Consider the following 27,736-nt stretch of genomic DNA (forward strand, 5'->3'; position numbering starts at 1 on the left):
GTACCAATTATTGTTATAACATTAAAAGTTATACAATACTGATTTCTATATTATTAAAGTTATTTTTATTACATATAATGATTTTTTTTTGTTTTTCTTCCTTGATCACCACTTACCACCGAATCATTTATTAAATATAAATTAACAGTACATGTAAAAAATATAGCCTTTTTTTAATATGTATTGAATTAGTTTTGTGTTTTAATTTTAGTGTCAAGGTCTACTCTACACCATATATTTACAAGATGATAAAATTGCATTGAACATGGATTTAACTGTGTTGCACAGTTTTTAAGTACAAGAATTAAAATTTATAAAAGCATAGTGATCATGATAGGTCTTTGTGCAGGTCTGTTTGAGTGGGTATCACTAACATATAAATTATTATAATAACGAAAATTATTACTCCGTGTTCCTTTCTTCAGGTGAAAGGTGAGCAAGCTAGTTTAATAACATGGAAGGGATTATGCTTAAATCCCATAGTTGATGGTGTAAGTAGTGTTTTATATTTCTTGCAGTGCCAGTGTCTCAGTGATGGCATATAGATAAAAACAATATAATTTTATTTAAGCATATAACATTTTGAGTGAATTCTAATTATTACACAATGTTCATTCATGAAATGCTTAAAAACTCAATTTAATAAGGGAATATAAATCATTCATATTTTCACCAATATTTAATTGTTTTTTAGTATCTATAATTTTATCCTTTTTGCGTTAAATTCGCATTTGCTATAAAGGCCTTCTCAAATCTAGTGCTTAGTGTGTCCCTTTTTGTGATCTGAAATGTGATCATGTCATAGTGAAGGGGATTTCGACAAGGTTCTTGGTGGGTAACAATGCAAATTATACTGTTATACATTCAGCTTACTGACAAGGAGCGGTGATACCACTGATATAGTGCTGGCAAACAGAGTAAAAGGAATCAAGGAGTCAAAAAGAAGAAAATAAAATGTAAGTATTACAGAAAAAGATTTGGAAGTGGTTTGGTGGATACACATGTCAATTTTCATCCGACGTAAGCAGGTTTCACCGTCACGGTTAAGCACGAGATGAATTATAACCATGAATAAATCATTAATTATATTAAATAACGCAACCCATGACTATCGTAGCATCAAGTTTTAAATTAATCTAAAAGCATATACCTTAATAAATAAATAATATTTATATAAAAATTCAATGATGCTGCCAGGATAGATTCCACAAATGTAAAACTCGCTAGTGCCCAGGACGCCTACTGCGCCCGGAGTACCCTCTAAAAAACCAGCGATATCCTCTCCGTCTTCTCGGAGGGCGACACGGGAACATGGTAATCATGTATATCATTTTGAAATCATTTTACTTGATGGTAGGGCTTTGTGCAAACCCGTCTGGGTAGGTAATACCCACTTATAAGATATTCTACCGCTAAACAGCACCTGTTCGAAGGATGTGTGAGCCAGTGTAAATTCAGGCGCAAGGGACATAATATCTTAGGTCCCAAGTTTGGTGGCGCATTGGTGATGTATAGTACCTATTCAGCCCTGGTAAAACAATTATTTACAGTTGGCATGTTTGTGAATCGATTGAAGAACGACTCCCAGTTTGGATATTAGACTGCAGGCAATGTTGTACGTCAAAGAAATTTAAATTATTTATGGAAAAAGCCCATGAAGAACAAACAGCCTGCATTATTTAAAAAATGAGCGACCACCATTTTCAAAATTACTGCAACATCATGTTTGCAAGATCATCGAAATCAACAGTTAAATTATTAGGGATTAGATGATACGGGTTACCCTCTAGTTGCTCAATTTGAGTCTAAGATAAAGAGCGGATAGTGGTACAAAAAGTTAAACCCAGTTGAAACGCTGCAAGTGTCTTATTAACTCGGAGAGATGGGTGTTTATTGCCTCTACTGGTGACAGGAAGGCTAGTTCATTTCAATCAGAGGAATCAAAATTACTATTCATGGAAAAATGCTGCTAGTATTCATGCCACGATCCACTCGGTTATACAGTATTTATTTTAATTTAATAGGTAGGCGGATGGGCTAATTGTCAGAGCCGGATCTACCGTATGGCTTTTTGGGCTTCAGCCCAGGGCCCCGTGGATTCAAGGCTCCCCCAGCTAAGTCAAGTCAAAGTCAAAAATAGACGATAATGCAAAAGAATCCATTATTTTATTAAATTAAACAGATCGTATGGTGTGCAGCCTTGCAAATCCTGCAATTGATCAAACCTATTTAATTAATTTAATTCAAGAATACGTTCAGGTGTGTCTTAAGTGGGCCCCTGTATAGTATTAGCCTAGGCCCCCCTAAACACCTTATGGTTAATAGGTACCACTGCCCATACACATTGGCGCTGTAAGATAAATTAATCATCCTTTACTTTACACCAATACGCCACCGACTATGGTAGCTAGGATCTTGTGCCGGCAGCTACATTGGTTCACTCACTCTTCAAACCGGAACACAACAATACTTGTTATATATATATATTACTGTGTTTGGCGAATCCAGAAGAGCTTACACAAACCCAAGAAATTAAATGTACTTGTAATTGTATTGTATTATAAGTAGGTGTACATTGTATATTTTTATAAAGTTGTCAATGTAAGCAGATAAGAATTTATTATTTAAAGAAAATGTTCTTTTGATCAGTTGAATCATTGAGAATTTAAATAATCAGCAAACGCGTCCGTTTCATTTCATGCATTAAGCTTAAAGTGCATTTCAGTTATTTAGGTATACTTTAAGTTTAAATTATTCAAAACAGTAAATGGTTTAAAATAAAATGTGAACCCTATTTTTTTGTTTATAGCTTGTAGTCAATTTTCTGTCCCTATCTTTATTAGTATCGGAACAACGTGCGTAAAATGGATTTAATCAAACGTCACAATACGTATTGCTATATAAAAAAATTTACAAAGTCTATGGTAGTTTCTGTAATCTGTGAGAAAAATATTGTATTCCGTTTTCGGATGTAAGTAAACTGTGGCTACGATTCAACGTGAAAAAACTCCTATTATGCTTTTTTTGCCTACAGTATAATTGTGTATATTTTCCTAAAAATATTTTTCTGATCTCTTAAAACCACTTAGCACGAATTAGTAGTAGTTTTAATTTGATTTTGATTAGAAGAATGTTAGAGTAGGATCTTTGCCGGACTGGAGAGCTCAAGCGACGTGGCGCGACCCTGGGGCCCTGGATGTGTGAGGTGGGGTCTCGCGTGTCTTTAAGATAGCCCTGAGTAGGAAGGCAGCTAGGATGTCCTTGCACGGCCGTACGAACTTATATCCTCGCTAGCATTACTGTGTAAGGAGGGTGAGATTACCTTCATCCCCTGAGGAGAGCTCCGCCGAACCATGAGCAAGGATCGGCATAGGATCGGCCGTGGATGAGTTACATAAACGCGATCTGTACCTAAGATGGCTATAGCATTGGTTTTAGTGGAAGTAGTAGTTAGTGGGTAAGAATCCCACATAATCCGGTTCCCCTCAGAGGCTAAATTTACCTGTCCGAAGGTTTCCACTGCGTGAAAAAAGGATATGCCGTAGGACTCTATAACAATAACATACTCCTTTGGACATTTTTATCTATTCTCTGTTGGTTCACCATTAAAATCAAATCAAAAATTTACCTATATTAATTAGGAAATTAGCTTAATTATTATTAAGATATAAAAAATTAAACGTTGGCAACGTTAATGAAAAACAGTTATTTTTTTCTTTTATATAAATAGAGCAATACATTTTTTAAATGAATAAAGAATTACAAGTGATTTTCCTGGAAGTTACGCAGGTTACTTTATATATTTTTTAATTTAAGCTCTTTTAATTTTAATTTTTATACAGTATATGTAAACGAAATATATTACTATTAAATGTCTTGATTAAGAAAATGTTTTTCATACAGGTAGTGTGAGTTCACTAAGCGAACGGCGGCTGATGCAAGTGCCTTCGTTGAGCGATCACGCCTGATGCAACAACGGAGCTTTTGCTCTCAGATCGGGTTTTAACTCGACCCCACCACTTTTTTTGCTACCAAATAATTACAATTTAATGCACGACTCGAGTTCGCAAACGCAACCGCTAATAACACTGCAATTTTATACTTAAATTTCCGTTTCAATACAAAATTCGAATGATTTAAATTGTACTCATTCGAAACAATCTTATTATTGAGGTAATTTTATGAATTTTGATTTGCGAACAAAAATAATGAAACTTGATTTTTATGTATTTCTTAATAAAAAAAATAGTGCTATTATGAACGTTACCTATGTGATGGCATGACACGAATAAATCTTGATGATGTTTATAAAGTTTGAGTTGGTTTGACTTATATTATAAATTATATTTTAAGTTTTTATATATTTCTATTCTTATTTTAAATATGCCATAACCAGAGCTCCTACGGTAGGCTCGTTTGAATGGGTACATTTAAATTATGCTCGAATTTTAACTGTCATTATTATGGACATTTGTATCGTTTTGGCGAATGCAGACCATAAAAAATTGCTAAATTAACTTAATATATTATTGATTTTATATTTATATTATTGATTTTCTTCTTATTATCTCTTCACGGCTTTTAAATTTTAATTATACGTTATAAATGCACCAGTTTGTTTATTTGTTTGTTACGTATCATGTCTTAACTACAATGCAATGTATGCATGCATGCAAGGGTAACAATTCAGGGGTAAAAAAGGGAACAAATTAAAAACCTGGCTATAGGAAGCGAAGCCAAGAGCGGAAACTAGTGTTTAATAATTAATAATCATTGCACGCCTTACGTCTCATCATTTTTAGTACTGTGATTAGAGAGATTGCTATTAATAAATACTAATCAACAGGCGTAATTTCGAAATGTAATTCAATTGTAATTTTGTTTAAAAAATAAAAACACATTCGTTTTTAATAACGATAAATTTAATTTAAATTAATAATTCTTTATAATCTATATTTATAACAGTATAATAATTAAATAAGTACTTAACGTAGGTAAGCCTATGAAATATCTACCAACAGTAAGCTACATTAAAATACGAATTTCATATTTATATTTATTTTTATTACAAATTAAGATAAAATAATTTATTACGCATAAGATACCGCGTAAATGATTTAATTTTTATGCTACTCGCTTCTGTAGCGATCCTGAATCTCGTATGCCCATATCAAAGGGTTGGTCGCAGCTCAGTTGCAGTTATCTGTAGACCACGCGCGGGAAAAGTTGCGTACCATAGTTTTTTAAAATTCGAACTATATACAGACTATTTTTTAATTTGCCTTAAGCGGGTATAATAAAGAAAATAACATGACGACGCTTTTAAGAAAAATGTGGAGGAACCATTCGAAGCACAAAAGTAAGTTTAATTATTTTATTATAACGTGAACATTTTCATTTTATATTTATTTTAATATAATTATAATTTTTACCAATGATTATTATTCATAAAAATAGTTTTATTTCGTGAGTTACTCCCAGTTTTTTATCATTAAGTGAATTGGGTTTGAAAAATTGACTATAAGAATAAAATTAAATCCGAATATAAGAATAAATATAAAATTTACTATTTTATAATTTGGTCTCTGTGTGAGTTTATATATTAACTCCAACTTAAGCTTGGTCTACATGCGTTTAGTTTCTCTCTCTAATTGCTGAAGAATTAGAACTCGTAACATGCGCCTTACTGGATGCTTAAAGGGACTAAAAAAACTTGTCGTGTTAGTTTTCTACAAGAGTTAAGTAAATCAGCAAACTCTTTATATGAACCATATGGAACATTAGTCTTTAGGGATTTATAAGAGCAATATAAGAAAGTATATAAAAAAATAGGAAAATTAGTTTAGTCAGCTTTCTCAGAAGCCAATAAAGGTATTCTTTTAAAATACAATACGTATATATTTTGTAATATAGTAAAACGCGAATTCAGCTTATTAAAGGTTATAATAATATTCAATGTTAAAAAAACAGAAATCAACACAAATAAATAGTAAAAATAAATCTGAAAGTCTCCTATTTTTCTTTTATTAATCTTAAGCTACTATAAACAAGCTCTAAGTTAAGCAAGCCTAAAGATGTGACTACGTTAAAAGTTTAATGTAACTACGACTTAGATATTGTGATTGAAATGTTTTATTTACATCTTAGCGTCATTTCCCTGTTGAATTGTACATTGGATAGTCAGTAAAAAAATCAGTTGTCACCCATCTAGATACTAGTGTAGTGGGGACATTATGATAGGCATTACTCAGTATTTGAAGTGAAAAATAATGCCCTTTGCATTTCATTTGCGTTCCTTGCATTTTAGATTCGTAAGTAGGTATTATATAAAATAAATAATTATTAGTAAATTAATTAAGTTCAATCAAAATAATTGAATTTATTTAAATATCATGTTTGTAAAACTCATATGATATTTTTTCGTAATTTCCTTATAAAAAATAACAGTTGAAAGTTCAAGTGAAACTAGGTAACTTATAATACTTAATTAATCTTTCATTGACGTTGTTTTTTTTTTCTTGGTGGCTATTTATTGGTACTATGGTTTTAGCCTAAAATAATTCAGCCAATGCCAATTTAGAAATAATATTTGTAATAACGAGTTCATAACAACAATACCAAGTGTTTAATACACTTGGTATTGTTGTTACTTATTATTATTATTTACTTATTTTAGAAATGTAAAATTTTCAATTTTTATGTATTACGATGCAACTTATATGCATTGATAAGGTTTTCCTAAGCATCCATCGATGTAAATAATACTCGATTAATGAAACTAGGCATGGATGTTGATTCATTCATATATTTTGAGTCAATATTTATAGTATATTACTGGCTGTTCCACGCGGTTTCATCAGCGTCAAATACTACTTCTTCGGTCCCCTAGTGTGATGTTATATAATAGTGTATAAATTTTATTACATTACTATCTAAACATAAAATATTTTTTCATATCCAGCTGGTAGCTCCTGAAATTAGTAGGTTATTACAAATGAACAGAAGACAAATTGGTTAGGAATTATTATAGATATTTCGGTTTATGAAAGAGTGTCTTTAGATTGACCACACCTAAGTATGAGCCAGTTTTTGTGGTCGTCGGAAGCAAGTTAGCCCATGCTGCCTTCTAAGGGTAATGCGTGTAAAGCTGTGATTTAATATTCATGTCCTAAGGTACTCTTCGGTTAAGGCCATACATGCACAATTATATGGAAATAACAAAGTTAGTTAAAAACATACGTTCATATATATATTTTTTTTTTTATATTTATTTTACATGATTTTTTGTTAAGATCTATCTTGAAAAAAAATTAAAAGAAGCGAATGATAATTGTGTCCTTAACACATTTTCATATCTGTTTGATTTTTATATGTATTGTTTTTTTATTATTATTATTATCTAAAGATGTATTTTATTTAAACTTAAATCTTTGTACGCATTTGGTCTTTTGACGCTTTTCATATTTTTATTATTATAAATTATGAAGACGTATAGCCTATTCCAATAGAAGTAGGAAAAAAGATAAAATCACCTCTGATTTACGTATTTCATCCGATTTGTTAATAACTCAGTTATATCGTGCATTACTAAGAGTTCATGATTATTAATACAACACTATTACACATAACTATTTTTATCTAATTTAATTTTACTTCCAAAATTCCGATAACTATTTCGTTGACGTTCAAAACACCATTTTTTCGCAAATCCATAGTGAATATCATAGATTAATCAAGTTCTCGACCAATGATATCGCGTCAAGTTGCTGCCAAATATTGTTTAATTGACTTTTCTCCTCTTATGGTTGGAATAGCGTATAGCAAATTTTAATTTAGAATGAAGAGGCCTTTTTTAAACATTAATATCTAAATACGATTAGTTAATATAATAATAATAGTAATATTTAGATTCCCGCCGTAATATTGATAAGATATTTTATTCTTATAAGAATTTCATACAAAGTTGTTAAACAACAAAAAAATCGTTTAACTGTAAATCATGCGCGGTCTCTTAGCAGTTTTTGATGTACTTACAACGTAATAAATTAAGTATTTTTGAACAAAAACTCGTTCGTACTGCTAATTTGGACCAGAGAGCTCAATTGCTGTAAAATAATATTTGCTGGTATTGATATAAAATGATTTGTATTTTGTTTAAAACCGTTTGACATAATATAGATAACGAAAAGGTATTCTTTAAGAAATATATTTTTTTAACTATTTTGAAAATAGAACGTACCTATCTTTTCAATTATGTATTTTTTTTTATTTTGACTGATTACACGTTCGAATAACTGCGTAATTATTCATCACGTGTATATGTATATCGTGAATGAGGCGAAATTGTATTTTCGCAGAATTCCAGTTCAAACTGACGATACAACATCCTTTCCAAGGCTAGAGAGTCCTACATTGATAACACTTGTGAATTGCGTAATAGCATTCATTCAGTTTTGTTTGTAAACATTTTAAACAGACATTAACATGACAGATTAAAAAAAAAAACTTTTTTTTAAACACTAGATAAAGAGCATGCTTTGGAATGCTTCTGACATAATTTTTTTTAATAAGTTTGACTTTATTTATTTTTCTTGTTGTGCTTAAAATAAAAATATCGAATCATTTAGCGAAGTTAAAGATTGAAGGGTTGCGATAGGGTTGAGAGAGAGATTTATTTTGTTATAAAAAACATTTGACACACTTTCACAAATCTTTAAAAGAACAGCTGTTATAAATCTAATTAATTGATGACGAACATCCGTACGTAGTAGCCTATATGTGTATATTCTAAGTTATAAAATGCGCACCACTTTGCGATTGTGAATCGTAGAATTATTATGTAAGAACTAACTCAAAATTCACCATATTTAAATCATCGTGAAATTGTCATAACGTCAAATATTAAACGTATCCAAATAGGGAATCACCATTGAACTTCAAAACGGATGTGAATTGAAGTGAGTTTATACATTATATTCAAATATATACAATATGAATAGAATACTTGTCGGTGAATGTTGAGATAAATACATACGCTACATGAAGAAATAATTGTACAGTATTACATAAAACCTAATCAATTCGAAGGTGACTTTCTTGAAACTAGCAAAATTATTAATTATTTCACTTATTCGAATAATTAATTTTCTGTTCTGTTTTTTCTTTACTTATAAACATATATGCATGTTATATTTGACATACGTATTTCAATGCCTATAGATGTGTTGTCCAGTCTTTACGTCGAAAAAAATATAGAAAATTCTGATTTATTAGGTTTTTTTTTAGGAGAGGCTTGAACACGCTTAATCAGTTGTACTAATAAATTGACAGTTTATTGTAATCGAATCAAAACGTAACTGTTACCGTTCAGCCATGTACCTATTCTATAAAAGCAACGATCGAGTTGCGGTTCGATCTCAGTTGAACGATATAATATAGTAAATTTGGTCCTCTGTTACCATTAAGCTGAGGTTAATTTTTGTCAGGAATAGTCGAAGTTAGATCGGAATTGTTTCGCGGACGTAGACGTATTCCATAAGATCACTACGACCAATGGGGGCCGAGTGTTTATGTTGAACGCGAGTAAAAGTTCGTATACCAGCTAGTTTTCAACATTTACCTAGGTATTCAAAAATATTCCTGTCGCAAATTTTTTTGTAACATACTAAAATTTGATTGACTTTTAAAGGGAAGTTGCTACTTTTGACCATAGATATTAGGTTTAAGAGACGACAGCTTACCTTCCTTATATTGTCATTGCACTGGTCATCTAACAGTGGGTTATTAGTTTAAATACCCACTCGAATAGGACGTAGTCCACCGCTATCGCCATGAAGGTCCACCGTTAGTCCACCTGCTTTAATAGACGCGAGGAAAAAATTAATATAGGCTTTGACATATTTATCCATAGCTTTCTACGATACAAGAAAAAAACCTGCTTCATGTCCACTTTCTAGAGTCAATAGCCGTTTATCTAGGGTTTATGAACGCCGTAATTATAACTGCTCACATCTCATCCGTTAACATTTATTTATTCTTAGTTCGTCGAACCACATCTGGATGAAAGTTGACATAATTGTGTCCGTGATTGTGGATTATTGACTTTTGTGTTTTGAAATTCAACTACGTCTACTAATACTTTCAAAACAGTTATGTGTTGAAGTTTTTGTGTTTTCTTGAAACATAATAATTTTTTTTTTATTATTATGTTATATTATGGTGCCAAAATGTATGCGCAATTTTATTATGAATTTTCAAGAGCCGTACAATTCTAGAAATTTACTTTGGGTTCTCACAGTCGAGCTTTATATTGTCATTGCAGAAATATGAACCCCAGAGGTATCTTTTGCGAAAATTTAATAGCTATTTTGAGTCCTTTATTAAAATATAGAAAAAAAAAGTTATTTACTCAAACTTCAATAAAAAAAACCAACCACTACCAGAGCAATAAATCCTATAAGACATTAATAAATGTAAAAGTCTGTTTTTAATAATTTTACTATGATTCGACCGATATTTAGTTCTGGTTCACTGAAATGTAGAGCCATTTATTCATATTACTCTTAATAAAATATATGGTCTTAGGCTTAGACTCTGTTCATATGTTCCATTTAAAGTATTCGTTCCCCCCATCCAGTCACATGAACATGCAAATTGTAATAGTACTTTAATTGGGCCGTTAGTCAAACAAGATTATCTTCATGAAGATATATTTGTAAATTGGTACCTTATAAAATATAACATATTTGCCAAGAATTTCGGCCATAATTATTATTGTATAATTCATCAAAACGTTATATACGTTGTATGATTCTAACATTTTGTTTTATTATTTTTTTTTACGTGGTCATACTGAACGTCAGTGTATCATGAAGAATTGACAAACAGAGAAAAAAAGGCACTGAACTGTTTTGTCTTTGACATCTACATTTATCCATATTTTATAATGGATAATAATTTATTTTATTAATCTTTAGTTTCCCGCAGGACACATAATATAATGCAGTTTCATTCGCCCGTGGGCTGTAGTCTGATCGTGATGTTTTTTTAATACAGCCTGTTCCATTTATCAATAAAATATTAGTCAGCAAATATTTTTTCAAATCGATCTAGCATATCTCGCATCAGCTTTACATATAAGTATAAAAACATAAAAATTGATTATATTCTGAAGTGTTTACTAAAAAGGAACCACGTGTTTAGTATACAAAGCTTATTAAATTAAGATTAGATTATGAATGGCTATTATGGTCTTTCGATAGTGTTATTGCGCCTAATATACTGACCTATGGCCTATTTCCGTTATCATCCGTCTGGCCTAGATAGTGACGATAAATATTATTATAATCAAAACATTATTTATTAACTAGAATTAAACCCTAAATGTGTTTTGATAATATAAAAAAGGAATGTAGTTTTCAACATTTTTATGCTTATAAAAATGAATATAAGTAATTTAACTGTTTTTAAAATATTTCAAATATGCTAGATCTGATCGCATCCAATCTATTTCAAATAACGAAAATATATATTTTTTTGTATAGAATGAAAACAATGATTGTAATATACGTTACCTAATTTAAGTTTCTTATGGCACTTCTTCTCGGGTCTGTGAAGCTTATTTCCGAATCGGTGGTAGATTTTTGGACTATAAATAAGCAAGTGTAATGCTTCTATGTTGAACAAAGATTTTTTAATTTGACTTTGCTTTGGAACCAGATTATATAATTCCAATTTGAATATTTGTAATATAATTTTGTGTAATCAAGATAAAAAAAAACTTTAAACTAAATTTATAATTGAAAAAAGAACTTTGTCTAAACTTTTTTTTATATCAATCTAGTCGTTTCATAAGAAAGATGATCTTTATTCGTTGACAAAACAACAATGTGAATAATACGTAGTCGGTATTTTTATTTAAATATAATAATATACAGATAAAATAAGACGTTAATAACAATATTAACCCAAATACAAGGTCTGATATCAAGTAAATATTTTTAAAAACGAAACTATTTTTAGACGTATAATCTATACTAATATTATAAACGCGAAAGTAACTCTGTCTGTCTGCTTGTTGCTTTTACACGGAGAAGCCACTGAACCGAATTTGATGAAATTTTGGTAAGAAGCAGTTCAAGCTCTCCAAGAAAGGACATATATTTTTTCTAAAACGCGAGTGAAGTCGCGTGTTTCAATTATTACTTTATATCTTTTCAATGCTTAATAGTTTTTGAATTCGCTTCTGTTATAAATATATTTTAAAAGGAAATTATATCTTAGTTAGAATTTTGGTCAAGAGATGGCGCTAAATATATAAATCGTTTTACGTTAATTACACCTTAAATTAAATAGTTACTGATACCTAACGTGGTGCATTGGTTATGTTAACTATGAATTTTGTTTTTTTATAATTCTATGCTTCAAACGTAAGCCTTCAACTTACGAGTACCAGCAATCACACAGATAATAATTAGACATAACTAATTTTATAGGTTTCAACAACGGCACAGACAACAGTAATTGCTTGTTTTACCTAACTTTAATTATCTTAAATGAAAAATCTACGTTTTTAGTGTTAATTTTATGCGTTTGATACGTTCCCCGTTACAAAATATTAGACACAGTTTACGCTAAACCTGTATTTACGTTGGGTTTGCAATAAATTGTTATTCAGTTACGCAGGCAAATTATTTTCCAACTAATACCCGGTCGGCTGCCGACTCTGTTTTATAATACCAATTTTAATATATCCATAATTTGAAGTTTTAGATTTATAAGCAAGTTAAACTTGTCTAAAGCAAAATTAACGGATAAGTCGGATTACAATTTTTCCTGAAGTAATTCCGATGGGCCAGATAGTGTACCTATTCCGAAAGAAAATTAAGTGGGTATTAGTTTTATTTTTGGTAACGTTGAAAGAGTCATTAACCTCATCCAAATTATGACGTCGGATTTTTTATTGACAGCTTATTATTTTTTTTTAGTTTTTCTACACAAAACACAAATATATTTGTAACTAATTATTGTGTAGTGTAATAGATAAGGGATGCGTTTAATTATATTTCATTATTAAACTTTAGGATACAATTAACATGAAATTCTCGATATATGTATGTATAAAAAGAGAAACTGGTCACCCACTCTTGTTTTGTAGGTACTTAAGTGATGGACGAACAGAACTATGACCACGTGAAATAGTGGCAGAATACTATTAAATATTCTCATAAAATCGCAATCTTGCGTTTATCCGAGTGAAAAATATTTCAGATCTCTTTATCCCTAATTACGTTATTACTTTTATTTGTATCAAAATTACGTCGTTAATTTGCTTTAAAAAAAGTCTATAATCATATAATAGGCATGTTAGTATAATGTATTATAATTGTTTTTTTTTTTTTATAAAGAATACAGAATGACTGATCACACAATTACGTTTCATATAAATGGTAATTTATAGCTAATAATGATGTTATTACGCCCAGTAAGGAAATCATGGTAGCCGCGATTAGCTTATCGCGGTCGTTCACTATGATATTATATACTTTCTACTTTATGTCTAGGTATTCTTTTTTTCAACTGAGAAAGAAATATGTATTTTTTTTTTATTAGCAAAAGTTGTTTGGTTTTAATTTTATTTGATTATTTTTTAAGTATTTCATATACTTATTTTTAACGTTTATTAGGTTTTGTCCGCAGCATCGAAAACTAAAACAAAAGTTATATTTATTATTATTGTTTTTAAATAATTCCATTCTATTAATTGATATTTAATTGAAACTTTTGAATAGCGTGGCAGGGCTCTGCTGCTGAACATGCTGGTAATGACTTTATAAATTGACTTTTATAGGTATTTTGAGGCGGAATAAAAAAAATAATTCCATTGTTTCTTATTTTTTTTAAAGAATTATGCGAGGAATGGGCCCTAGCGGAATGCGAGGGAGAGGGCTGGTGGAGGGAAGCTCGTGACGGGAGAGGCAATTCCGAAGTCCGCTACGCGGGTATGGCTCCGGTAGAACGGGCTGCTTCGGCACCCGCAACTGCCCTCGCTGTAAGGTCAGCCTTACACACGGCCAAGAGTAAGTAGTTTTATTTACATTACATTAGCAGCCCGTAAATGTCCCACTGCTGGGATAGAGGCATCCTCTCCTTTTGAGGAGAAGGTTTTGGAGCATATTCCACCACGCTGCTCCAATGCGGGTTGGCGGAATACACATGTGGCAGAATTTCGTTGAAATTAGACACATGCAGGTTTCCTCACGATGTTTTCCTTCACCGCCGAGCACGAGATGAATTATAAACACAAATTAAGCACATGAAATTTCAGTGGTGCCTGCCTGGGTTTGAACCCGAAATCATCGGTTAAGATGCACGCGTTCTAACCACTGGGCCATCTCGACTCAGTTCTTTTTTATTTATACATAATTACAAATCACATTAATAAAATTAAATACGTTTTAATCAAGACAAATGTTTATCTTATGTAAAGTGTTTTCTTCTCGCACGGAAATCCATTTGAAAAATAAAATATTTAAACATATAATATTGGTATAATATTTTATTGGTCTGAGTGTTTGTTATTATAATTAAAACGATGCATATTGAATTATCTTTGTCTCTGTGCGTCACGTCGGTGATCCTTTGTAGATGTCAATTATCACAGTTTTCATCATCACCGGAATAAACAAACATAATAAACTTAGAATAATGTTTAAGATTACTTTTTATTTTTTCTTATATTACCTATAATATTTTTTCTTTATTGCGTCTTCTTACTGAATAAAAGATTTGGTAAGAAGACGCAATAGCTAATACCTTGCACTATTACTCGTGCAAAAAAAAAAACAATGGGTAGTCATTTTTAATAAGAAATTGTTTTATATTCCATATTGAAATAACTCTATAATTAGTCTACACAGTCATACTACTACATGTATAGTTTGGATTAGAAGCTATTTTTATTTATGATCTGTGTTAATTTAATCACCTCCTGAATTCACTATAATTTAACTGTATAAGCTACTACTGCTGATGTGGTTGTTATTCCCACACAAGCACAATATGATTAATTAATTAAAGGAAAGAGCCAAATAGAAATTCTTATAATTAATGTTAGAACTCAAATAATGTCTTCTGGGCCGATTTTCAGTCATAGCCGAATATCTTTAGCTAACTGCGCAGTTTCTTATCAGCTGATGGGAAGACAAACAGCTATCTCCGACCCGGTCGGAGAAAGATCAGTAGAAGATCCTTCTAAAATGCTTTTTATTTTTTTAATTTCAGCTGTAAATAAGAAGCTACAGCGAGTGAATCTGGACATCAGTTCCAAGGGCATTCTAGTGACCGACGCAGACTCACAAGAAAACGTGCTCAGTGTCTCAATTTACAGGTACAATTTATTAATTTATTGGTGTGAAAACATATTATTAAGTAAGGTTGCATATCTATAATAACGTTTTAAAATATATATGCTAGCAATTCTGCTATAAATAAAAACAAATTAAAACTTAATTCGATTCAACTGGTTCAACGATTTACGATACGTAAACGCATATAACACAACCAATATATACAGTCGACCTTTGCTAAGAGTCCCCGGACTTTAGGGACGTGACACGGATGCGTTAGATCTAGATGATTCCACAATCTTTAGCAGTTGTTCGTTCTTAAGAATTCCATATAACTCAGAATGCCTACTCAGCTAAGTGATAAAATATTTCTGAAAAATAAAAGGTACCCCATCTCTTCCACACCACTAATCTGTCTAACTACAAAATGTACGTATGTTGTTTTTATTAAATAAGATCGTTTATCGCGGATCGTGTATAAGTGTTGTGAATGCTAATGTTACTGATGTTAGTACTATTTATTTAATTATGTTCACGGAATTTTGGTTTTTACTGTATCAAGCAGTTTTGACAAGTAAAAGGAGTTAAAGTATCCTCCTTACTGAAATATAGTCAGGGTCTAGGGTTCAAATAACACTTAGGACCTACGTGATCATTGAGCTCTCTCTAATTCCGCATTTTAAGGGTATTTTTATGATAAGTTTTTAAAGTTCTAAAGGTTACTAACAATTAATATAAATCTATTTATTATTAATGAACATTAACATGCATATATATTAATTATTATTTATGTAACATAAGAAAATTCATTGACTCATTTATCGTATGACCTGTCTCGTCGCGAGAACATTGTACTTTTGATAAAAAAAAATGTGTCAATAATATAACTTGGAGTAATATATAATTAAATATATTATGTTTGTCAGATAGTAATTACTTTTGTAAGATATTAATCAAAGCGTTTTTATTACGACATGTTTATAATATCTAAAACGTATAGGACCATAATTACATTTTCTGCATAAATTACACTGGGTCTAAATAAATGGATTTGAAGACATCAAAATCTCTTCGACACCAACAATTTATATTACGCTAACTCGAAAGTGTGCGCACGCTCCGCTAATAGTTGAGTTTAGATTGATTTCAAAAATTGCCTTTAGTTAGCGTTGTACAAATTTGTAACTTCGTTAATTTTGTATATTTCTTCACGATTTTATTAATACATATAAAATAACATTTGTTAAGCAACTTGGCACAAAAAAAACGATTATCACTAAAATTCGAGTTAGCGTAGTATAAATTGTAGGTGTCGTTTTGTTAGTGACCACGTGTGTTGCTAGAGGAAGGTTTGTGCTTATCGCAAATTAAAACTTAGATTTTTAATGATTATTTATTTGACCTTATCTTATTTCCTTGTTTTTTCGATATTATACAGCTTATTTTTCGTATATATTTATTGTTGTCTCTGTTGTTTTTCTTGAATCCTCGTACGTTCCATCCATATTGTTCTCATTGATATTTCTTTAAAACCATTTACACCCAGCACTCTCTTTGCAAAATTTACATTTTTTCTGTTGCTAATTTCAAATTTGCTCTTATTACTTAAGAATGTCTCTTATAGCTGTATTCTTTTGTTAAATATCGAGAGAATGAAATTAAGTAACAGACAGGCAGGATTATTTAATTTTTTACTGATATTGGACAACTGTTTTTAGGCGACGGATAGTTCTGAATATTATAAAGTTGTTAATTTAATTTAGAGGAAAGTGCATAGGACATTTTTTTACTTTGCCGTTTCATAAATTCAAATCATTTGTACAAAATTCATTGGTAAAGAAGGCAATTCGATTCAAGATTATATAGATGATAAAAAAGCGTGGAGTTAATGCTTGTTGACTATCAGGTAGGATATATTAAGTACATACATATATAGTTGTATTTAACTAACATGACTGTATTTTTAGATATTGAAAAAGAGTTTCTTGCCGGTTCTTCTCGGTAGAATCTATATTCCGAAACGATGGAAGCATTACTTAATATAGTTTGTTAAATAAAAGCCTACTTGAATAAAGTACATTTTGATTTTGATAGGACCATCTATGAGCTTTCAGAAAGTTAGGCATTGGTCCTCGATTACATAAATTTTGTAATTATAATTTTATTCACTAAAATGGATTGTATTGTAGGTAAGATTTACTTTTTATTAGAAAAAAAGGGGCTCTTTGTATATATTGTGTATACATTGTGTAAATACCTTCAGGATCTCATACTGCTCGGCGGACGCGGCGAACGCGCGCGTGTTCGCTGTGGTGGAAGGCAAGTGCGTGGGCGGCGACGACTCGCACGTCGTGCACGTGTTCGTGTGCGCGCGGCGCAGGCAAGCGCGGGCGCTCGCTTTGTCGCTGGCGCACGCTTTCAACGACGCGTACCAGGTAACTACTGGCTATTGCTCTAAGATATTGACGACCTGCGTAAAAGCTGGTGACGTCTCTGTGGTTAAATATGGTGTTCTCACAAATCAGACAACAATATTACCTACTAATAATTCAGTATTTAAGTAGTAAGTTTGTATTCACTCATTAAGTAGTAAAGTAAATATCTATAATGTTAGTTTTTTTTTAAGTAAGTTTAGACTTTTTATTGACTTAGGAATAAATTATCACCTTTTCTATGAGAGTCGCAAGTCCAGATTATTTATTTTTGTAAACTCTAAAAAAATTTGTAAAATTAATCATTACTTTTAATATAAAACGTTTCTTGGACGTTTACAAAAATATTTTTGACAGTCCGTACAATTTAAGAGAACGGAAAACGAATTAAAGGAAAATTTTGAAGGCAAATAGAATTTACTATTCATTTTAACTTTCCATTCAAATTTGATGATTCCCTTGGATATATCTAGAGGTACTACATTTTTTTATCTTAGTAGCTAAAAATTGAAAACTAGTGTTGGAATGAAACTAATTAAATTATAATATTATTTTTTGCCTTCCTTATGCGATTAAAGTAGGAACTTTGAATTTAATTTTCAATTGAACGTTACCTAATTAACCTTTACTCTCATTATATCAACACACGCTTAGTAAAACTGATAAACAGTATGGTATTAAAATTAAATAAATAAAAAAAAATATCCCCTAATAATGATGATAATTATGACATTTAAATTAGTATTTTAAGTAAAATATTGGCATCGTTTCATTTTAAAGTTATCGACGAAGACGTTTAAGTTTTTTTTTACGATTTTTAATTATGTTTACTAAAATTATAGGCTGTACTGTACTTTAGTGTCGTTAATATGTTTAATAACAAAATTCTTAAATATATATTCTTAAAAAGATATAATATATTCTTAAATAGAATTAAGACTGCACCGCCTACGACGATGGTTTTAAAAATTCTCTTTCAGATTGGGTTGTCTGGAAGAGATGGCTAATTAGCCATAAGTCCGCCCATTTTACAACACTTTTTAGTTTTTACGTTTTTATTTTTTATTTTACTAATTTTGTTTTACTTTTATTTCTGTGTGTTTCGTTTTGTTTGTGGTGTACAATAAAGTATATTTCATTCTTCCATTCATTCATTCAATTTAATAACTGCTGCTGAAAATAATGACGTTGATTGATGGATTGATCAAAACCAACATGTGATCAATTTTATATGGGATAATATACTTCCCGTGTTAATGGAAGGATCACACGTGATAATCATGTGCGTGCATATGCATCGCAAGTTGCAATTAAAGCGCATATTTTTTAATTTTTTTTTTTTAATAAGCAAGTATTGTTAACTGTACCGGCAAGCAACTCACAAGACTGTATTTTTAGATTTTAAAAAAGAGTAACTACTGAGTTTCTTGCCGGTTCTTCTCGGTAGAATCTACATTCCGAACCGGTGGTAGCTTTACTTTAAATGACGATTCAAAAGTGCTTGTAAAAGCTTTATTGAATAAAGTATATTTTGATTTGATTTGATTTGAATGTTTCCTTATTTTATTTGCAGGCATGGCAAGCAAATCAAGCTGCTTCCTTGAAATCGGGTGGTAAACGACTAGTTACTCCATGGGTAAATTAAAAATAAATTTATCATCTAAACTGAAGTTCCTTTTCATTAATTTAAAAAAGTCTTGTGAACAAGCTAGACATGACATGCGTTAGTATTACGAATTCAGCCAGAGTAAAAACTTTTTGGAATATAATATTTGACTTGGTATCGTAATATTTTGTATGATTTAGTTTATTTATGACAGGTGCACTTTCCCGATGAATCTGAGGAAGAAAGCGACGGCGAACAATGGAACTCTCCCGCTCCGCTTGTGACTTTCGCCTAAGCCTATTTAAGAACATATTTAGATATTTAAAAAAAAGTATACTTATAAACGTATTTGTAGAATTAGTTACTATTATTCGATATGATAATAATTGATAAGTTGGTTTTATATATTTTTTATAAACATCAGCATCGAAGTTAAATAGCTTTAAAACAAAATGAAGGCTGGGCTACTATATATATAAATACTTTTATATTTAAGGAAAAATATTACTATATATTTATATTAGCTATAATTTCTGAAAATCAATTTTAAGATCTTTTAAGAAAAAAATAATTATTAAAAAATAACTGTTCTTTCTCTCTAAAATAAGGTTTCATTAAAACAACTTACTTATCGATGAAGCATAAAACGACGATCTTTGCATAAAATACGAGAACCGTCGATGGGGAATGTATTAATTTTATGCTACATTACATATACACATAATTTTTCTCTTTTATATGAATAATAAAGATTATTGTATTATAAATGTATTGTACTTTGTTATATTTGGACTTTTAATGTATTAATAAAATAGTAAACAATAATTACAGTTTTAATTGATTATCATTCGGAATATACGTATAATTTTATATAAATTATGATTATTATTATTATATTACTTATTTATTTCCTCAAAGATGTTTTCCAGTTGATATGAAAATTTCAACTATGTTTAAAGCCACAAGAACGCGTGAAAATACATATTTTCCAAAGGTTCCTCGATGTTTTGCCGAGAGTTTTTAAGCCATGAATAAATAAGTAATAGCATTCGTTACAAAAATCATTTAATAAGTTGACTAATTATCGCGTTAAAGATTATTGTCATTGATTAAAACGACACTGGTTGAAGAGCTGCAGTCGACGACGCCCCAACTGCGTGGTATGTAGTGGTGCCGAACATGACGGTCCGTGGTGGTTTATCATCATGTAGTCGAAGCAGTTTGTTACACCATCTCCATTGCAGTCCTGAAAAATAAAAATACACTAATAAATAAATCTATAATTATCACAATATTTTTCTTTATAAAAATTAAAATAAATGTTATTACTCTTTTTATTTTTTATTTTGACAAATTTAGCACCCGATGGCTAATGTTCGCCACCAGACAGAGACATTGGCATTAAGGCATATTAACTATTCCTTTGACCTTCAACCTTGGTACCTATGTTATATCCCTTGTGCTCAAAACCACAAAGCAATGACTCACGCAAGTTTCGAATCAAAAATATTATTTTTGGTAGTCACAGTACCATCAACCCAAAATAGCTTTCTTAAAAAGTTGCCTGCCTCATTGGTCTAACGGCTAGCTTGTAAGGCTGTAGATTCCGATCTCGCGGATTAAATTTGGGTTATGGAGCAAAAAAGTATTGAAGTTTTCTATTAATTCAGCAGGTGCATGGATTATGGTAATAGTGAGTATTTGCACTTCCGAATCTCAGAAAGCACAGTAAAGTCGGCCATGATTGAATCACGTCCCATTGGATGAATGTGGAGGTGAGGGTATGGACTAAGCTGAGTACTGTGGACTATAGTATGCTGCAAATTTTGCCAGTCTTCACTGTCAGTGTGACCGAAATCGTTAAAGAAAACATAGTCAATCTAATGCTAAGCCAAAAACTTATTTTTTTAATAAGAGGAATTTATTTTTATCAGGTATACTTATAACATCAAAACAAAAACTTTGAATATAGGTACAAATATAGACAACCTTTTTTCAGTTTAAATTTGTATAACTTAAATCTTAATCATCTGTTTGAAAAGAAAAAGATGCTACAAATACCTTTCCAAACTTCGCCATGTAGCCTTGTACGATTCTCTGGGAACAGTAATAGTCTCTTGCGCAATCTTCATAAGCTGTTAAAGAAGAAAACCATCATATATGTTTAATATTTAAATTATTATGGTTATTGTAAAGATATTGATATTTAATACGTTAAATAGTCTACTCCAAAAACAAAAGGACAAAATTTGCAGCTTGAATAATCTATAATGTTCATTATAAACTAGTGGGTTTCCCGCGAAACTTCGCGTTTATTTAAAATATTTTTTTTGGGATTTCGAAACCAGGTTATGTTGTATGACAAGTTTTGTTTTGATTTAATTTCACTGTAACTGCACTAAGTCACATTTGGCGCCAAAATTACGAAACTTCATTTAAATGAAAAATTTAATATCAAATAGTATACAATAGTTCAGTTCGAATGTTTACGTATTCATTTTTTTTTCTTACACAGCCGTAGTACCGCTCGCTAGCCGGTCAGAAACTTATTTTAATTTTATGCACATCTACGGCTGGAGGTCTTCAAAATGCTATACCGATTATAACCGATTTAGCTGTAGTTAGATTTAGATTTAGATTTAGTAGCTATCGTCCCATAATCACTTGGGCTTACGCTATTAATATATAAGATTAAAAAAAATTGGTTTTAAAGTCGTCGCAACTTTGGAAGTAAAATTAAAGTGATAGTGATATTCAATTTGATGAAATTGGGTTGTATATAAATTCATATGAATCTAGAACTGTCAATAGTGCACAATGTAGTTGAGCTATTAACAAATCACATGAAATACATAAATATAAGGTTTATATCTTAATTCCTTCTTCTATTGGAATAGACTATAGAAGTTGATGAGCCACAACGCCATCTATCGGTCAGTTACAACACACTGGGTAGTATAAAAATATTCACCATGCTTAATCAAGATAGTCAGTTAAACGGCGTCGGTATCGAAGTATATTAATCTTAAATAGATACGAAATGTTTGGGAGCCCACAGCAACATCTTCGACCAAATGTTTTCGAAATCCCTTGGTAAAAGTCGTTTATTTTGGAGGCTGCTTTACAAAGTGTTCACCAACACTGCTTCTCTCACTCCATCATCATCATCACGTGCACTTCACTTAGTCGTTTATGGTAGTCGATCTTCGAAGTATTAAAGTAAGTGGGAAAACTTAATCATTGTACCTTCTTTCCTCTCAGGGCTGTCATCTGGTAGAGTAGGTTTTCCAGCGTCGACCCAGTACACTCTGGATATGTAATACGGTCCACAATAACCGTCTGAACAACCATGGGATAGATCACAACCGGACACGTGACAGAGGCATCTTAAGCAAGAATCGTTCAAGTTGGATACGTATGTACCTAAAATAGACATAATTCTTATTATAAGCGGATAAAAACTGATTTCATGTAAATAAATAAATAAAACTATTATCTTACAGAAAATAATTATACACGTAAACTAATAATAATAAAATATTATGCATTAAAAATTAAATAATTATTTTAATATATAGATAATGACGTGACTATTGAATATGAAAACCATGATTAAATAAACAGGATTGAACGATGAGGAATCTTTTTATCTCTATAGGAGAAATTAAGGGCCGAAATATTGTAGGAAGCATATCATATTTTAATTTAGTCGAATAGCTAGCTTTTGATTGATAACGAAAAAACTCGAAGGAAAGAAAATATTGCATGAAAAATTCGTTATATTTGTGATTACTTCGGAACTTCACATTAATTCAAACGTTTTCGCTTTGCAAAACATTAACACTGAATCCTAAGGTACGTTTTGTAAACGATAATTGTCATTCGCCATCATTGATTTTATTTCCAAAAAGCAAAGAGATAAATAATGTTATTAAGAAAGTCAATACATACCCGTAACAAGATTTATAAGAAAACAACTCACAAATATTGATGGTAACATTTTTGCGCACATTTCACCAGTAAGTTTTCACGTCAATGTATTGAAGACCGGAGCTAAATGAAGGAAACTTTAAATTCAATATAAGTTATCGTATTTCTCATAAACAATACCAAATATTCCGAACGATGACATAATTTCATCCACAAAAAATACGACAGTGGGCACTTCGGTCGAAAATACGGATCTAAAATGTAACTGTGTTCTATAAAAACCGATAAGTCATACCATCGATAGCTTAGTGCGGAACACGGATTTAAATTTATTAAATTGAATTTCTGTTGATGGGAATATATTATTCCAACCAATCACATTTCAGTACGTTACATGATTCTAAGAATGATATGACGATCGATTTGTTCTTCGATTGCATTAAATATTAAATTATAACATCCGTGAGTCAAAGCTCTTACTCCGATCGCGTCTAGAAGGTTATACGTAAGATAATTACTTAACAATGAACGGAACTCTACGAGTTAATTGACTATATTTTATTCTTAAGGTGAAACAGAGAACAAATTTAATTGTCAATATTTATTTCACAAGCTCTTTTTGGATGAGTAAAACATTAAGTTAAGAAATTTGTATTACTAAAGTTATCTAAAACATATCCTATTTATTAATTATCAAAGTTAGTATATTTTATAAATATTACACAACTATTATTTTAAGCATCATAAGCATGGAAAATTACTCAGCTTTGTTTTAATAAGGTTTTCAATTAATCTTCAAACCAAATGTAATTGTTAAATTCCGTAAAGAGCATTGACCTATAGTACATATTTGAATGATTTAAATGGTACATGTTAAGAAACGACACAATTTATTAAGCACATGAGACCAAATAATATACTTATTACTAAAATTATTCTCTTATAAAAATCCAGATATTCTTTTGTTAAAGCCTGAGTGGATAAGTAGGTATATAAAAGAAGACATTAAACCTGATATCGATCGATATTATATTGATGTGTGATAACTTTATAAGTATTTACATCAATAAGGTTAAATAAGATAACTGGCAATTATATCGTTATCATGAAAACGATTTTGTTATAATTTTTATGTTCATCAACCAACAATCATGATATAGAGATGATGAAAAAAATGTATCATCACACTTCCCGTTTTTGTGGGTTAGGGCAGTGTGGATTCTATAATATGGGTTAAATGCAAGGACAATGATATGGTAGATTTATACGACGACACGTTAGAAAAAAAATGTTTTGAAGGTTTTTTTATGCTATAGGTGGCAAAAGAGCAGGAGGCTCACCTGATGGAAAGTGACTACCACCGCCTATGATAACTTTTTCCTACGTGTTATAGGCCAATGACTCATCCTCCGTGCGCAGAGTTGGAAAATAATGCTGACAGAAGTTCTCTAAGACGGCCTTAACGAGAGACCAAAACCTCCTTAATTGAAGCGTACCAGTATCAGGAACTTGCCACCAATGGGTGCTGTCGAATACGGGACAACGTTCGTATCATGCGGTGAGAAATAAATCTGCGCCCAAGGGAAGATGCAAAGAAGGACCGCATCCCATCCCAATCTGTTGGGATATATTATAATAATATATTTCAAACATTTGGCGGCGTCGTTAGGGCGCCGCGCTCCTTGCACGCAACTGGCACTGTTCTCCAGACGAAACCGTGGACCCGCGAATCCAGAATGTGATCGACAGTAACCTGGTAGCCAACTGCATGAAAAGGCAGCAGAAGGTTCAACAGGGAAGGTATACAATCCTCTACATCTGGTATTTGCGATATCAATGTGACCATATCATATACTAAATCGATGTGAAGAACCAAATTCAAGAAATCTACCCGCATGATCCAAATCATTCGGCGTGGTGGGTATTGAAATCATCAAGAATTACGATCTCAGCGGAGGGAATCTGCTACAGCACGGAAACAATTTATCTTCAAAGCTGCCGAACCGACGAGAGCAGATGTTATCTCTGACGCACAACCCAGTCCGTAGATCAAAGGATTGATTTAATTTATACCCCAGGTAGGAGAGAAAGACCTATCAGCCAGAGAGCATATCTGGGCTCGGTAAGAAAAAGCATGGCTGGCTGCACCGTCTCAAGTTGAAAGTGAGTGGTGTATAGTTCGGCATCCTTATGTTGCAGAAGTCCACAACGAAGGAATAACGGGTTAGCATATGATTCCACTTGCCCCGACCAGAGACGTGCCCAAAATTGCAGCTCTCCCAGAGTTTGGGGAGCAGCTCAGCTAGAGGTATCCCTCTGGTGTAATAAAACTAAATTCTGCTCAACCATTATGTTTTAGGATTATTCATGGAGGATTAGTTTAAGTTTGAAAAACTCCCTTAAGAAATAACTGAGAACCGACTCTAACCACAATTTACTTTACTTGATGAAAGATCTTTGTGCAAGCCCGACTGGGTAGGTACCACCCACTAAACATGTAAATTACTGTGAAACAACAATACTTGTATATATATATATAGTATATATATATATGTTTTTTCTTTATTTCTTTTTTCTTTTTCTCGTTATGATTGAGGACATATTATATATTATATGTATTGATAATTTAATTTATTTATTGGTATATAATTTGTGTATTCTATATATTTACATTTATTTATTAGTTCTAGTAACAGATTCATGTTATTTTATTCATTATTCAGCACCACCCAACTCATATTCTATGAGCTATCCTAAACTACACCGTGGGTTGCCTGGAAGAGATCGCTATGTAGCGATAAGGTCGCCAAAATTGTACGCGTCTTTTATTAAGGCTGGATCTATGTTGTATTAATTTATTTTATCTGTGTGGTGTACAAAAAAAGTATGAAGTAAAGTATACAGGTAGTTACGTAAAAGAGTTTAAAATGTTATACTGATTGGATCTTCGTATTAAATGATTTTATTTTGCTAATAAAATCTTGACCCTCATTTTTAGTAAAACTCTATTCATAGTTTTACCTTTACATAGTACACGTAATAGTATATACAGTTGTAAATGGTATATACATGCTCGCCAATTTTACTACAATTCTTTCCGCGTGCCTATGAAATTCGTATGCATGATACGTGAAAAGAGTTTTTATGCTGGATAAATCAATTTAAAATCAATCCATCTTAAATCAACAGGATAATATTATTCAAAATAACCGAATAGTGAGACATAGTTTTCTCCAAAAAGATAGAGGTTTTGTGAAATAAAAAAAGCCTTACAATCGATTTTTCAATTAAAATGTGTTTGGAGAGGTAACTCGTAAATCCAAGTTTTCGCTTCGGAGAAGTGATCGTTAGTCGCCATCTTGAATAACGAGTTTTGCGAATAGTTTTTCTCATCAACGTTTAAATTTATGTAATAAATTTTGTAGGCAATTTTATACTCCATATGATATTTTTTATTTTTGCAAAAATATCTTTGTTCAAGGTTTACATAATTTAAAGACTACTCATTCAAACTTTAAAATCTATCTATTAATGGGCTTCTTTTGTTGATCTTTTTTTTATGTAAGAAATGTAAAAGTATTCCTTACGCGGTCAATGCATCAAAATATTCTTTATTTAAGTATCTAGGTTCATAAAAACACCTTAGAATCATGATGTTACACTGTTGAATTAAATTTAAAACTACCACTGGTTCGGAAAGGATATTGTACCGAAAAGAACCGGCAAGAAGCTCAGTAGTTACTTTTTTCCACCATTTTAATTACAGAATATATCAGTAAACAACAATTACTTTTATATATCCTGCCTAGAAGTCAATAAATACTAAGTCCAGACTTTTTTATCTTTAATATAATCTTGTATAGAGTAATATGCCTTATTTATCAATGTTTTTGATACGAGCTTTAAATTTTTAATAGACAAACAAGTAGGATTATGTTATATCGTTAGTTCTATAAGCTTGTAATTACACTAGCTCACTCATATTTAAAATAGGAACACAATAATACAAATAATTTAGTTAATGTACTTGAGCGAGATTTAGATTATATGAATATTTCATATTTTGTAAAGGATTTAAATGAAATGAATTGTTTTGTATAAATTATTTTTTATTTTAATATATTAACCAAGTTATAGAACAATGAATGATTTATCTTATTTATGATTTCATTTATAACTGACTACTTAACTTACAATGCTAATTATCTTTAACACTGAGAAACAGTACACTAGACATAATATCTAAGTAATTGTTATGAAGTCCATAGACGTATATTGTTCCTATTAAGTGATACTTTTAATTTAACGAACTATTAAATTCATAGAAATCTCCAGTATTTAATTTTGTTTATGTATTATTGGCATCAGTTACCATTGCGATATTGGGTTAAAAATAAAGACAATTAATTAATATTTATTCA

The 27,736-nt window shown here is 31.0% G+C and overlaps 2 protein-coding genes across 3 annotated transcripts; one reads left to right on the forward strand and one right to left on the reverse strand.

Annotated features, from left to right (window-relative positions):
• Positions 1-5,189: 5,189 nt before the first annotated feature.
• LOC125069965 (low density lipoprotein receptor adapter protein 1-like) lies at positions 5,190-20,287 on the forward strand. Of its 2 annotated transcripts, none has more exons than XM_047679599.1 (6): positions 5,190-5,359; positions 13,905-14,078; positions 15,283-15,388; positions 17,611-17,782; positions 19,353-19,415; positions 19,600-20,287. In XM_047679599.1, exons 1-6 carry the CDS (start codon positions 5,311-5,313, stop codon positions 19,678-19,680), a joined length of 645 nt encoding a protein of 214 aa, XP_047535555.1. In that variant the 5' UTR covers positions 5,190-5,310; the 3' UTR covers positions 19,681-20,287. The 2 variants fall into 2 exon arrangements, with proteins under 2 accessions (XP_047535555.1, XP_047535556.1); XM_047679600.1 differs by lacking the exon at positions 5,190-5,359 and adding an exon at positions 9,562-9,588.
• Positions 20,288-20,433: 146 nt separating this feature from the next.
• LOC125069966 (lysozyme 2-like) lies at positions 20,434-23,713 on the reverse strand. Its single transcript, XM_047679601.1, has 4 exons — positions 23,337-23,713; positions 22,632-22,808; positions 21,447-21,520; positions 20,434-20,631 (listed from the first exon to the last, which is right to left on the reverse strand). Exons 1-4 carry the CDS (start codon positions 23,395-23,397, stop codon positions 20,488-20,490), a joined length of 456 nt encoding a protein of 151 aa, XP_047535557.1. The 5' UTR covers positions 23,398-23,713; the 3' UTR covers positions 20,434-20,487.
• Between the last annotated feature and the right edge of the window lie 4,023 nt (positions 23,714-27,736).

Source organism: Vanessa atalanta, chromosome 16 (assembly GCF_905147765.1).
Source record: "Vanessa atalanta chromosome 16, ilVanAtal1.2, whole genome shotgun sequence".
In the NCBI taxonomy this organism is placed as follows: domain Eukaryota; kingdom Metazoa; phylum Arthropoda; class Insecta; order Lepidoptera; family Nymphalidae; genus Vanessa; species Vanessa atalanta.